Raw genomic sequence first — 14,420 nt, forward strand, 5'->3', positions numbered from 1 at the left:
TTTATGCTCTGAAATTTAATGCAGTCTGGCCTGGCAGACCATTGTACAACGGGGAAGCTGAATCTATTGATTGACTGTTTACTAAGGCTCTGAGTATTTATTAATGTCGTTTTTATTGTTGGCTTTTTCTGACCTATCTCTTTATTCGTCTACAGCGAGGTGGTGGAGGTGCTGCTAAGAAACGAGGCTCTGACTAACATCGCAGACAACAAGGGCTGCTATCCTCTCCATCTGGCTGCGTGGAAGGGAGACGAGCATATCGTAAAGCTTCTCATTCACCAAGGACCTTCACACCCCAAACTCAACGAGCAGGTCTGCCCGTGCACTTAGTCATCTATGTTAATGTGCATGTGTCAACGTTGGTCACTCTTACACTTCTGGTTTTGCTTGTACGTTCCCCATGCAGTACATGTAAGGGAAAACCGTATTGAAATGATGTCACTTTTCAATATGTGTGTCTGCAGCAGACCCATAAAGGCCTAATGGAAGCTTGCTAGCTCTCTTTTACGCTAATGATTCTTTCCTTTTCAGCACATTTGGTCTCTGGTAGTGTCAAGATGACCTTTCTGATGGTTTAAACATCAACTATACGACGTTTATCCTTTTCTAAATAGACTAAAGTGGACATTTTTGCAATAAGAGTCATATAGAGATAGTAAAAGTCTAGTGCAGCATGGCATGTATTTGAATAAGATGAACGTTAAAAAGACTGATGAGAGTACATGAACTCCAGTGCATCTTGAGCCTCAACTTCTCCTTTGATAATGTGATACTTGAAGTGCTTTGACAGCTTGCTAGAGTGAAAAGTGCTTGTTTCCTCTAACCATTTTAACTGTTTTAACTCCTACATTTGATATTTTATTTGGTTGCTTACTGCACAGATAGCTTCCAGACTGAAACCATCCCTGGCCTATCCTATTTGAGATGAGGAGAAATGACCCATAATGAGCTTTGCAAACCTAGTCAGAAACATTCGGTCAAACAAACATTCGTCTGTAACCACAAAGTCACTCAGAAATATCTTGGTTTCATTGTGTGTCATTTCTCCCTGCCTGTTCATGACATCTAAATGTTTTTCTTCTCCTTTTTATTTAGTTTGGCTCATTTGTGGCCATCACTCATTTGTTCATTGCTTGTCTGAACCAAAACCATCGACCTATCTTCTGTTCCTCCCTCCCAGAGCTCTGTAGACCATAAAGAGTTCAAACGCTGTGGGCCCTTTGACCCCTATATTAATGCCAAGGTGTGTACACAGTGCTGCCAAAACTTTTCCTTTAAACCTCCTTCTTTGCTTTAATGCTGTGTTGGCTTTCTGTGCTTGGGTGTGTTTGTCGCCGTTGCTTGTGGGGTCACTCTGCTGTAGAGATATGGGGAGGCTTTTAATTTCGCTGCTATCAGTCAATCTCTGCTCTCATGCTTTCTCCACATGTTGTGCTCTCCAGTTATATTGAGATGTTATGTTTACCACGGGGGATTCTGTTGTACTAGCCTCTTGATCATGATTGTGAATACATAAGGTGTTGTATTAAAATGCCCTTGAAAGTTTAGTAAATGACTGTCTTCCAGGGGACGCTGTAGGTCATTTGAGTCTTTTTCCAGTGGGTAAGAAAAACCTGATTTAAGTACCGTAAAGTTGTTGGCAACACAGAGTCAGCTGTAGAGGATTATACTGGAAGGATACGCACACCACACCATCAATTAAGCTATTATAATCATTACAGTATTACTCCAATCTTTCAAAGGCTGAAAGTTGTATGAGATAAAGAAGGTCTTCTGTGAAATCTTCCACTGGCTTTCGATGGATTAGCACAAATTACGGTTTTCATGGTTCCCAGACAATAAACTACGATGACTTTTTTTCCTAAGGGGCCAACATGAGATTGAGATTTTTGTTGTCAGAGATAAATGTCTTAGCAGATGGAAGATAGCAACACTGGTTACAGGGATTTTTATCTCCTTGAAGAGGAACAGAAACTTTGATCCCTGGGTGTTTTTTGTTTGCGTTTTTGTTTTTTAATCCATTGCCGCCGTGAAGCAATAATTTTCTGTTTCATTTTATGATCAGATAACGGAAAAACAAACTGCAGTATGTTGTGTGTAATGCTAATCAGCCGGAATTAGCATTATAGCATGCTGAATTAAATGCTTTTACATGACAGATGTGGAAAAAGTACATTGACTATATAAGAATGAATATAATCCATCCGTGTTGATGTATAAATTGACTGTTACTGAAATGAATTCACCTGGGAAGATTGAATCAAATCACTTGACATGTCAAAACTACAGTATATTTTAATCTGCTGTTAATACATTTCACGAAGGATAGACACATACTAGTCTTTTATGTACAGATCATAGGTAACAGAGATTCATGTGAAGTAACTACTTGCTGTAGTACCTGCTATATTCCACCAGGCGCAACCCTATAGCATTCAGCTACCCAGAGAAGCCCCAGTCACAGCCTTTCTATGTGTGTGCAGAGTGCTCAGCTGGCAGTGTCATCCTCACAGTTAGTGCAGTGTACAGGGTGAACATGCTGGTCGCTCCATGATTTGATTTTCTGCAGGCAGGCAGTAGATAAAGCTGCACACTATTTTAGTACATTGTCACGTTTCCCCTGGACTAATCTTCTTAGCATTTGGATGGGAAGGCTGGCTTTCTTTAGTGCTGATATACAGTACATCAGAGCATGTATTCTGTGCATTAGTTCTAATGCTTTTCCGTTTATTCTAATTCAAGGATTAAAAAAAAAAAATTAATACTAAATAGAGTGTTTTTGTTCTGCTGAGATGTCAAAAATGTCTCAGTGTAAACACTTCTGAGATAGTTTGTGCTCCACTCCTGGTCATGAAACTGAATAATTGATGCCTTGTTATTAATAAACCAGAAATCAGGATGCAGTGTGGGTGGTGCGACCCTGGTTGTGGTCATGGTTGATGGCATCATGTGACTCAGTAGACGGTCTGTGCTCTGAATCCAGATTCATAACAATCTACATCGAGAGCTCAGTCGCAAGAGAATGGGAAAGATGGGAGGTTTTCAATGTAAAAGTCTCTTTGTGTGTGTGTGTGTGTGTGTGTGTGTGTGTGTGTGTGTGTCCCCTCCTGCTCCCACATCCCAGTTTGTGCTTGCTCTGCTGAAGAGGGGAAGAGGTGAGACATTGTCATAGTAACAGTGTCACGGCTTATTGGTCCTGCGGTGGCAGTGAGAGACCCAGTGGAGAGATGCTGGCTTTGTGTAAGCTGGTGTGGTTGAGTAAGGTGTGCAGTGATGCTGTACAAAATGTCTTAGGGACTACAGCTTCAGAAGTAACTCACTCAAGAAATCATTCTGGATTGAGTCCAGTTTGCTGTCATCCTGGTCCAAGAAGTTAGCCAAACTAATGTTTATTCATCATACCACCATCCTGTCTCCTGCTGATACTAACCTCTGTGGGAAGGCCACTTTGATGATGTTTCAAAAGCCTCAGCAGGGGAGTATTGGCCACTAGCCACAGGATGTGCCCCCCACACCAGTTTGGTTAGGGATGTAGAGTATATTCTGTTCTTGAAATTTAGCTGAAGATTCTGGAGTTCAACAAAAAGTTAACAAGTAGCTATTTTCAGACTGAATCTAAAAACTAATCATTGTTTTCGTGATTATTTTCTTAAACATGTTTATTAGTTTTAGTTTTGTCTTGTACTTTTGAACTGCTAAAAACTGGTTGGGGAAAAAGAAATCATGGAACTTTGTGGTTAAATAGTAATACACCAGTATATTGTACACTTGCAGACGTGACGTGTCATTGATGTACAGATGTCCAAGAGTGATATTTGCAGTCTATGCAGTGACTGTAAATGTTAATTTGATCTACAAGAACTGGAACCTGGGTGGGTACTTGTAGACGTGTTTATTTCATGATAAAGGAAAACAAATTTGCAATTAGTGAGAAGAAAATGATGAAACAGCGGAAAGAAAGCAAATAATAATGATAATCTCCTCTTACCGAAAAATGAATCAGTCGACGTTTCCCATGCAGGCAGGATCGTGTCATAGTTGGAATGTCGGCCTTATTGTTATGACCATATCTCATCCAACACCCAGTCCGGATGTTCAGCATTAATCAGCCTTTTAAAATATGTTGAAAATTTTAACCTGCAGTGCAAAGCTTAGTCGTCTCTGTTACAGCTGTTGCTTCCTCTTCAGTTCTGGTAAACCAATCACTGCTGGTGAATGTAAAATGCAGCCCTGCTGGTAGGACTGTCACCACAGAGATGAGAATCAAAACACAGGTATACTGCAAAATATAAAGAGGATTTATCTGGTACTCATCAGCTTAAGCTGGATTCATAGTCCTGCATTTGTGTCTATTTGTGCCGCTAAGCAGAGAGAATTCAGCCAATGTACAGGCTACAAACACTTACTTGGTATTTCCAGGAAGCTGGGGAAAAAACCCAGTAACCACAACGAGCACTGATCTGAAGTACAAACAGTGCCTCCAGTGGAGTGTGATCTGTTAGTTGCTTTTTGTCTGTTATCACTTGTTTGTTCTAAGATGCATAACCAACAAGAGCAGCCTACATTACTGGGTAATAGGCGGCTAAAACATGTAGATGTGTGTTTGCTAAGTAGCACCTACTAATGCACTATGCCACAGCGATGCTGCTAATGAGCGTTGTGTTCACTGATTTGGCAAGAGCTGGTTCATTTCTATGTAACGGACCTTCACTCAGGTGTTCCAGAAACCCTGCATGTGGTGCTCATTAGATCATTTTTATCACTGACCTCCTTTTCCCCCCCTTTTAATAAATTACCATATTTGACCATTATAAATCTTAGTTTGCCCAGACTTGTCATGCTACCTCTCATCCAGGCTTTCTTATATAGGTCACTTGTCTAATACGATATACAATAGGCTGGTGAATTCTGACCCAGCCTCAGATGTGCTTTACATGTCCCCACACACAAGCCACTTCAGAGCCATCTAAAATAAGTATCCAAGAATGGAACAATATTTAATGACGATAAATGGAAATGCTTTAGTTTGGTGCAGATTTAAGCCAAGCTCATGTGAGACTATATGCAGAAATGAAGCCGATCTTATGCCTTGCTCTCTTCGTGCGCAGTGGAAGTTGCTGATGGAAGCAGTAGATGCAATATTTCTGACTTGGGCACCTCATTATCAAGCCGAACAGAGTTTCCCTTCCTTCCTCTAGGCATAATGTTTGCAGTGTGACAGCACGCTCATTTATCCCCTCCGTCTGCCACTCTAGTGTCCAGCTCATGCCTCGTCAACACTTTGCGCTCCCTTCTGCTCTCGGCTTGTCCTCCAAGACCTGTTCTCAACTCATTCATGCTAAGAAGTGCATGAAGTATGCTTGACATGCCCCTGAGGGAACAATGTTTTTTTTTGATTCCTTATTTTAAAAAGAGCAATCAGGGTTTCAACATTGTCATAAGTGTAAGGGTGTGTCTCCCATGTCAGTTTTGAGAAATTTGAGGAGGAGGGATTGGGGACAGAGCCGGGGTGTCTTATTTTGATAGTTTCCCCTTTTTTTTTTTTTTTTTTTTTTTTTTTTTTTTAATTTTTTTAAATATTTTTTTTTATATTCTGTAGCTGTATTTGAAAGGTGGTGTATTTTAACAAGTGCAATACGAAAATGAAAAAGGTAGAAAACACCCTGTGCAAAGAATTACATTCCATGGCTAGAAGCCATTTAGGCATCCATCTCATTACAAGACTCCAAAGCCTGTAATCCATTACTGTAGCCTGCCTTCATATTATTGGTGCTCTGTGTTATATGCAAAAACAAAGGGCTTTTGACTAATAAAGAAAAATACCAAAGCTGAAACAAATGGCTACTTTTTTGTGATTAACTGTTTTATTTATTTATTTGAGCAAAATATAGAACAGAAATCAGCATTTCTCATCAAAACTCTCCTTCTTCCTCAAACTCTCAAACAAGTCACCAGTGTTCTTTAATTATCCTTGGCTACAATTATACTTAATTTAAATTGTTCCATAACTCATAATAAACCTAAAAACATTAAAATTGAGTCCAGCTGCAAATGACTGCTTCATTTTTTTTAATAACTTCTTTTTTCAGTATAACAGCAGAAATATTGTTTAAATAATTTTATCAGAAGCACCCAGAAAACGACGCTTTAGTTCACGTGTGTGAGATCTGTGAGCTGTCTGAATGCACAGAAGCTAGCAGGAATTCAATCGGTGACACTGGCATGCACTGAGGATGGGCAGCCCTTTGGCGCACTAGCTGCAACAGCTGCTCAGCCCACCCCTCCACCACCATCACCCACCACTACTACTACTACCACTTCCAGAGGCCAGGCTGACGTAACCTCTGCTTCGCCCTGCTGCCAGTGAGCGTGTCACGTGACTGCGGTGGCTAGTCAAACCGTGTTACCGTCTCCCAGCTGCAGGTTGTGAGAACCATAACATCCTGCCCTTCTCTCTGTCACTTGGGGTCTTTCTCCCTCGTCTCAGAACATTCAGCAGCGTGATAACACAATGGGGTGTAATCTCCAGATGTTTTTGGTTAAACCACGATTTGTCAATCAGCAGCGTAATCTCTTCTTTGACGTGCTCTGTGGTCAAACTCAGGATGCAGCTCCACACACCGTAAAGACAGAAGACTGCCCAGGAAGTCTTAGCTTTGCTTTATGAATTCTAATCTTTCCCAGCGCGGCTGCAAGCCTTTGGTGTCATTTTGGGTAATAGCCTTCTGAGATCTATCTTGTTAGTGCGTGATTGTCTGACCGCTCATGTGGCCTGTGGTAGTGCAGAGGAGATAATGCTGATCCCAATCTTTATAAAGCTGAATTCAATGCTGAAAGTCCTTCTTATATAACAATATAAAAGTGTTTCATCAGAAATTGCAAATTAACTCTGTACAATAGCATTTTTGAATGGGATTTGTTTGCTACAGGGCAAGCAGTCTGCTGAAATTAGTTTCAAACTGGGCTCCATATTTCAGCTCTCCAACTGTCATGCCTTCACTCTTTCAATTTCTTTTGTCTCACATGCAGATTTTAATGCAAAAGCAAAGTAGACCGACTTTCAAATAGTTTTTTCTAGTTATGCTTTGTATATATGCGTGTTCCTCTGACGGCCTATGAATAAACAAGTTCGGCTGAACAATGTAACAAAATATTACACAAGACCCTGAAGTGTCTGCCCTGTAAATGCACTCCACATAAATCATAATGTTAATGAGAAATGGAGTCTGTAAGATTTGTGTGCATATTGCATTTGTGCAAATGGGGCGAACAACAAGACACAGGTTCAATTCCCGATTGGCTGGCTCATTTTGCTGATATAAAATGCTTAAAAATAGCCATATAAATAAATTGTATACTCCTACTATACAACTAGTGGGATAAACTATAAGTGCTTCCGTTATAAGCTAAAACTGCAATACAAAGCAAAGCGGTCGAGGTGTTTGGGAGTAAGTGGATGTTTTAGTGGAAGGCCTCTGTGTGGATAACATGCACCAGTGCTGCCACTGAAGGAGCCAAGGGTCACTGTCCTATTGCTGTGTGTTTCCTAACAGTGAGTCAGACGGCTGGTCAACCATGTTTAATGCGATCAGATGCTGGGTGAAACATTGCTACAGTGCCCTGACCACCACTTTGGCAAGGGAGACATTTGGTGTTAACATGCTCATAAGCACTGAAGTCATGGTATGTGTCCACTGTGCGAGTCATTTTTCAGCACTATTATTAAATATCATGAGAGAAGAGTAAAAAGGGTGTTTCGGTATTATCTAAAAGGTTCCTTTGCCTGATTTTACAGGCAGCTTTTGCATGGTTTGAGTTTAGAATTGTACCTAAGGGGCTTCCTTAAAAGTTAAGGCACCTTTATTGCATGTCACACCTCTGCCTCTTCCAGGAAGGAAAAGCCACATTGCCAAAAAATATATAAAAAAAGTCCTTGTATGCCAGATTTACTTGGATTACTATGGAGGCAGCAGACCTGCATGTTTGAGGAAGTGAATCATGCTGTGTGTGTGTGTGTGTGTGTGTGTGTGTGTGTGTGTGTGTGTGTCCGCTGAAGTCATCGAAATGCTGAGAGTAAATCTCTTTAAAAAGCTGTGACAAATGCTCGATGGTGCGTCACAGATGAAAGACGTTCGGACCGTTTCTGTGTCAGTGTGCTTGTGTCGGTACACGTGCATTTGTTTGGAGCCAAAGACGAGCGCACAACTGTACAAACTGAAAATGATGAAACCACCCAGGCAGAGAAAACTGGGGTCGGTTTAATTTAGCTGCCAGAGAAAGGTTTTGTTTTTTCTTAAGCCTCTTTTACATTTGTTTTGTTCAGCTCAGTTCATCCAAGAAAAGCCTTTTTTTGTTGTTGTTGTTAGCCTGCATTTGTGTCCCTTCTCTTGATAGGCAGGTGTCGTTTTGTTCCTCTAGACTCCACCGACTCTCTCCCTGCTCAAACCGTGACCTGCTTTGCCAGTGTAGTACAATACTCGCTCTCCCAACAAAGAAGGAGATACCTGCTGATCCCATCTGGCGTCAGGTTTTAGAGAAAGCAGTAAATAGGCAAGTCACACCCGTCTAAAACTGCCCTGTTGCCCTGCGTGACGGCCTGTCTTCGGTGGCACAGCTGGCGTCTTCCTCTGGGAGTCACCCAAACTGGCATCATGCATGTCCATGTGGGGACTTCTCATGCCAGCTGTCAGCCCTTTTGTAGGTGGCTCTGTTAGTCTGGAATGACTGACTCTCTGAATATGCGGTTCTGCAATAGCTGGCATTTTCTACCACACCCCATCTGTATCTAATATTTAAGAGAGCCACAGAGCTGCAGATAAATTGTCTTTCCATGTTTGCAGAAAATCACAAAATTGGAATTCTGCTAACACCCTATTGTGAAAGAAAGCACAGCAGGGTCTGCTCTGATTTACTATATGCATGTTGTCATTGTGTGTTTTGACTTGATCATGCAGGATTTCAGGGATTGCCCCCTGGTGGTTGCTCGTGGTAGAGATAACTTGCTGGAAGCTCTCATGTCTATTGATTGCATTCCTGCTTTTGACTGGTTAGAATCAATTAGCACTAGTTACTGAGTTTATCTGGTCAATACTCCTGTTTCTTCTGTGTTTTATCTACTTATTTGTTAGCATGTTTCCTGCAGTACAAGCTCAGTCGTGTTTTTGTGCATGTCAATATAAAGGACATCATTCTAATACTGGCTAAACTTAAGGAGTCCTTCCAACATTAAAATATCATCACTGCATTTTTTTTTATTTTTTTTTTAGCGCCAGAACAGTTTGTCGATACATTGATCAGCTGATCAAAAGGAAAGTCATCAAAAAAATGCAATTTTGGGGTTTTATTTTCTTCTCTGTTGAGGATTTGCTGCTTATATGTATATTTTCTGTGCAATAGAAGTATAGTTGAGTTTTCTGGACCCCGTTTTGGGGTTTTTGTCAAGCCGACCTGGACTTGTGGGGAGAAAAAGAATCTGATCGGCAGGGCAGACCAAATGTTATTGTTAATATCACAGTGATCCTTTGAGTGTATTTTTACTTTTCACTATGCAATGTGGGTTGTTGCTGTTTTGTGCTTTGGTGAGAAGCAACAACAAAGAAGCTTTATACATGTCTGACCCTTTGTAGCTCTTCAGTGTCGGTGCATTCTGACCTCTTGTCAAACCGGCCCATGTCTCCATGTCTCCCCACCCGCCTATGTATCCCTGTCCCTCTGTTAGCACCCTGCTGCCCCTGGCACTCAGTGCCACACAGACACCTGTCCTCATTAGTCCATGCATGCCTGCCAGTCCCTGCCCCCTCACCCCAATCAAGCCTCACTGTGTGCTTTTTTTTTTTTTTTTTTTTTTTTTCTTTTTCAGGGTTGGTGGTTTTTCATGACCTTTCATGATTTGCCTGTACCCATCTGACTGGTTTACTCTCACAATGACTCAGTCGAGTCACAAATTCTGACTTATTGCAGACACGATTCAAGCATCTCTGTTCTATTCTTATCTCCTTAATTACACATTTTCACTTTACCTCAACTTAACTGTGCTGCCATTTTTTTCCCAAGCTGCTTCTTACTTATTTATCCCCCCCACCACCACCGCCAACAGAACAATGACAACGAGACACCGCTGCACTGTGCCGCCCAGTACGGCCACTCTCGGGTGGTGCGGCTGCTGCTGGAGGAACTCACTGATCCCACCATGAGGAATAACAAGTTTGAGACTCCGCTGGACCTGGCAGCACTGTACGGCCGCCTGGAGGTTGTCAAACTGCTGCTCAGTGCCCATCCTAATCTGCTCAGCTGCAACACCAAGAAACACACACCACTACACCTGGCCTCTCGCAACGGACACCTACCCGTAGTGGAGGTGTTACTAGATGCTGGAATGGACATTAACTATGAGGTATGTGCATGTGTTGTTTTTGTTTTTTCTGATGTATAGTTACTTATATATTTCTTTTTACTGAAAAACTTCTGTTTGCAAGTGTTTCTTAACATACTTTCATGGCCCAAATCATGTTAGGCAACTTAATCTGTCCTTGCAGCACTTCCTCTTGCTACTTCCTACTAAAGCTATGAGATTAAATGTAAAATTCTTAAGCTCTCAGTTTGCAAAGGAACTGTTGTAGTAAGGCCAGCGCAAAGCAGAGCCGGCCTTGCTCCCCCTGGTGGGCCCTAGAGCTCTGGCTCTGTATCAAACTGTGCCACCCGTCTGTCTGGAGATCCTTTCTCTGTCCTTTTTTCCTCTGAATAAAAGATGTGGAGACTATTCAGCTTCCTTTAGGCTCTGCATCCGGCAGGACTTTAATTAGCATGGCCCTGTGAGCTGGAAAATGATCTGCTTTGATTTCTCAACCACATAATTGTCAGTTCAAGAAGTGGACCAAGTAGTGGGCATGAATCCACACAACATGCGCTACGTATTTTACTAAAGTGTTGGTGCTGGAACAGAACTGCTATATTCTGTAGTCTAATTTTTTGGTAATAACATAGGAAATATTAAGAACTTCTGTCTATTATGTTTCTCATAAATTCGTATGCTTTTTCATTTTCTTTCCTGCTCAGACAGAGAAAGGCAGTGCACTCCACGAAGCCGCTCTGTTTGGGAAGACTGATGTGGTGCAGAAGCTTCTCTGTGCAGGTCAGACCGTAGAGCCCTAAATCTACATAACTTCCATGTATTTAGGAAAGACACGTACTTAGCACATGACTGTTACTGTTGTCGTTTCCCAGGGATCGACGTGAACATTGTCGACCAGAAGGGCCTGACAGCGCTGGACATTGTCAAGGACATGCCCTCTAAGAAAAGCAAACAGATAGCTGCCCTGATCCTTGGTAAAGACCAAATGAGCACATACAGAGCTCCAGTGGGAATTATTCTCTTATTTATATCACATGAAACAGCTGCGATACAATCTCTCGTTTGTTCCAGGTCATATGACTGGAAAACCCCCTGATATTGACCTTCCCCCTCCACCAGTGCCTCCACCTCAGGAGAGCCCAAGCCCACGGAAAAAGGGTAAGATTTATCGGGAGTCTCCTGTGAGAGATAGTGGGTGATTTTTGCCTTCGCAGCAGCAAATCTTTAAGCAGAAGAAAAAAACCACTGTGCAGGAAAGTATGACGATAGTTTACCTATTACTTTGACTTGAGAACTTGTTTTTGCTTCAATCTTTATCCATTTTGACTTGCAGGTGACCTGGAGAAAGTCTGTGAGCTAATCTCGGGGCTGGCCCTGGGGCCCGAGGAGGAGAGCCCTTATGAAGCTCTGTTTGAGGCCACTTCTTGCCACTCTTTAGACAGCCTCACCAGTGGGAAGTCCTCTGACAGAGACTCGGGAAGGCCTGATAGTGAAGCTGGAAAGGTCAGCAGTTTCTGATTTTTTTTTTTTTTAATTTTTTTTTTTAAAGATGTTTTTAGTTGAAAAAACCAATACATAAACTTATAAAACTTGTACATACCAAGACATAGAGTGAGGCACTGAAATGCTGAACTCCCACTAGAGGGAGATGGTGATCCTCTCTTCTTATGACAGTGCTACAAAAATCCACCAGTGTTACTTTTCTTGTGTTTCAGTGTAGGTTTGCATGTATCTTTTAATACTGATAATGAATTGATTACTTTTTATTACATCTTGTATTGCTGACGTACAGAAAGATCGCCTGGTTCTCTCGTCACATCCTGGACCTGGTAATGAAGAGGAGGTGAGCTCAGAGGTAAGGAAGTAAAGCTGTATTCACATGGTGATAGTGGTCTAGTGATAGCTGTGGACATCATCTATGATCTTAATCCCATGCAAATCAACCACTGAATCTGCTTTTTAAAGAAAAAAATGTACGTATGCAAATTTGGATAGTTTTTAAGGAGAATTTGGATAAATACACTACATGGATAACCATTCAAGAGATGAAATTGTTAGCTTGCATTGTACGAATTGGTAAGAAGCATTTTGCTGTCTTTCATTAGGCTCACAATTATCTGGCAGGATATTAATAGTAGCATGATTACACAGACACGAGTAAATCACATCAAGTCCCCCTGGTAATACAAATCCTATGCGAATAGGTCAGAGGTCATACAGCCAGCAGAAACGGTTGCCATTTAACGCCACAGATGCTCACACGCGCACATGTAGCTGTTTGCAAATGGTCGTGACAGACTACTTTTAAAAGTTAATGCCACTGAAAAGTTAGACATGTGTTCTAACACTATGACACAGGGGCTGCTGGGAAAATAACAATCTGTCACTGAGGATGCCGGTTTCATCTTAGCTACCACCCTTTTCATTTCCTTCAGCGCTGCTACTCAGTTCAAATGGCTTCTTAAGAAATACTCAGCTGAGTGCAGAGTGGAGCACATGTAATAGGAAAGCGGAATTGGAAAAGGCAGCGTCCGAGAACCGTTCTGGTCTAAACCGTTGCTGATCATAGTGGGCATATTGTGGATGTTTCATGAAGGGTTTCCTATTGTAAACAAATATTTTCACACAACTGCCTCGTAATTTCTAACCCGCTACTTCTTTTTCACCTTTAATCCTTTGACTTTTCTGCAGGCCCTGTATACTAGCAGCAGTGCTGATGAGAAAAGGGAGCCAGCGGAGGAGGAGGATCACACATATGAGTTGTTGCTGACTGCAGAGACAAAAATCCCACCACCACCTAGCCATGAGCCCCACTCATATAAAGGTAATTGTGTTTATTCAGTACAAAAAACAACAAGTAACATTTCGAAAAGGCATATTTTTCCAGCAATTCTTTTTGTTTGTGCTTTACGAAGATATTTCTTGGTAAAATGCAGTCACTCTACCTTGTTATATCTGCATATAAATCAGGAGGTCCTTCGTTCCTGACGTGAATACGGGAGAGCTCTGTCTCTCAGGCTCTTTTGCTGCTGTTTGATCGCAACAGAGCCTCAGCAGACCCTCCTCAGTTGTGGCTGCTGAATGGCACTGCATGTAATTGGATTAAATGGGATTAAATTAGGAGGCAATTTTGATCCCTAGTTGTTGATGTAGATGTTTTAAAACCGTACCCTTGGGACCTTTCAGCTTAGTCAGCTTGACTATCATCCAAAGAAAACTGGGCTGAAGTGTTGGAGTCTAATCGTGGATGTCATCGGGCCTTCCAGATGGAAATGATGGTGTTATAAAAAAAGAATAACTTACTGTGTTTTTTTGGGGGGGGTTGTTGAATTGGACAGAAATGTTAAATGATTAGTTTTTCATCCGTTTTAAAACTGCTCTATCATGTCTCTGTACTCGGTGCTGTTTAAAAGGCAGGAAGATTAATCTGAAGTCTGTCTGACGCTTAGACCGATAATGGCGGCATGCATAATACATGATTTTATTATCCATCACTTTGACATTCTCAGCGTAATGTCTCTTCTGAAAGTCAGAACCAACAATGGATTTTCTGTAACTCTTAGTTAACCAACGTTTGTTTTCTTGTCTCCTTAGATGACAATACCACTATACAGTCTTCCAACAGTGTCCTACCTCAGGTAAACTCTTTTGTTCATGTACTATAACTGCTTCAAAAATAGGTTGCTATTTGAATACTAAAATTATAGGATTGTACCCTAGTTGCTGCACTGTATGTGGAAGTATCCTACTATGAGTTGTGAAAAGTAATTCGGTCACTAGCCCAAGCATTGTAGACCATCATGCGCTTGTGGAAGTAAAAATGACAGAACTGCTGCAAAGCATCATATCAGCCCTGACGTTACTTCTGGTAGGCCGAAGATTCAAGCTGAGCCAGCAGCCCTGTATGACAGTCCGAGTCCCACATGCACAGACAGAGTTAACTGGTGGTTTTCAGTTGGTGATAGATGTGAGGTGGACAAAGCATACATGGAATTAAAATCTACATGAATGTAGTAGTAAAATATGACCAGTCTGGTCCATCCATTGATGCCTGTCTGATCTGTACGAG

The 14,420-nt window shown here is 41.6% G+C and overlaps 1 protein-coding gene across 11 annotated transcripts in view; it reads left to right on the forward strand.

Moving 5' to 3' along the window:
* The window catches only part of anks1aa (ankyrin repeat and sterile alpha motif domain containing 1Aa), a 63,740-nt gene that overhangs the window by 11,987 nt on the left and 37,333 nt on the right, over positions 1–14,420 (forward strand). For 10 of the 11 annotated variants that reach the window (XM_085260863.1, XM_085260865.1, XM_085260866.1 and 7 more), the window contains exons 3-12: positions 156–312; positions 1,181–1,243; positions 10,097–10,393; positions 11,056–11,131; positions 11,224–11,325; positions 11,423–11,509; positions 11,685–11,854; positions 12,144–12,206; positions 13,043–13,175; positions 13,946–13,989. In XM_085260863.1, coding sequence (XP_085116989.1) covers positions 156–312; positions 1,181–1,243; positions 10,097–10,393; positions 11,056–11,131; positions 11,224–11,325; positions 11,423–11,509; positions 11,685–11,854; positions 12,144–12,206; positions 13,043–13,175; positions 13,946–13,989 — 1,192 coding nt within the window. The remainder of the gene's footprint in view (positions 1–155; positions 313–1,180; positions 1,244–10,096; positions 10,394–11,055; positions 11,132–11,223; positions 11,326–11,422; positions 11,510–11,684; positions 11,855–12,143; positions 12,207–13,042; positions 13,176–13,945; positions 13,990–14,420) is intronic. The other variant, XM_085260869.1, reaches the window with a different exon arrangement.

The sequence above is a fragment of the Mchenga conophoros genome, linkage group LG20 (assembly GCF_057382185.1).
Source record: "Mchenga conophoros isolate Kocher_MC1m ecotype Shallow Benthic linkage group LG20, M_conophoros_male_GT1.1, whole genome shotgun sequence".
NCBI classification, from domain to species: Eukaryota; Metazoa; Chordata; class Actinopteri; order Cichliformes; family Cichlidae; genus Mchenga; species Mchenga conophoros.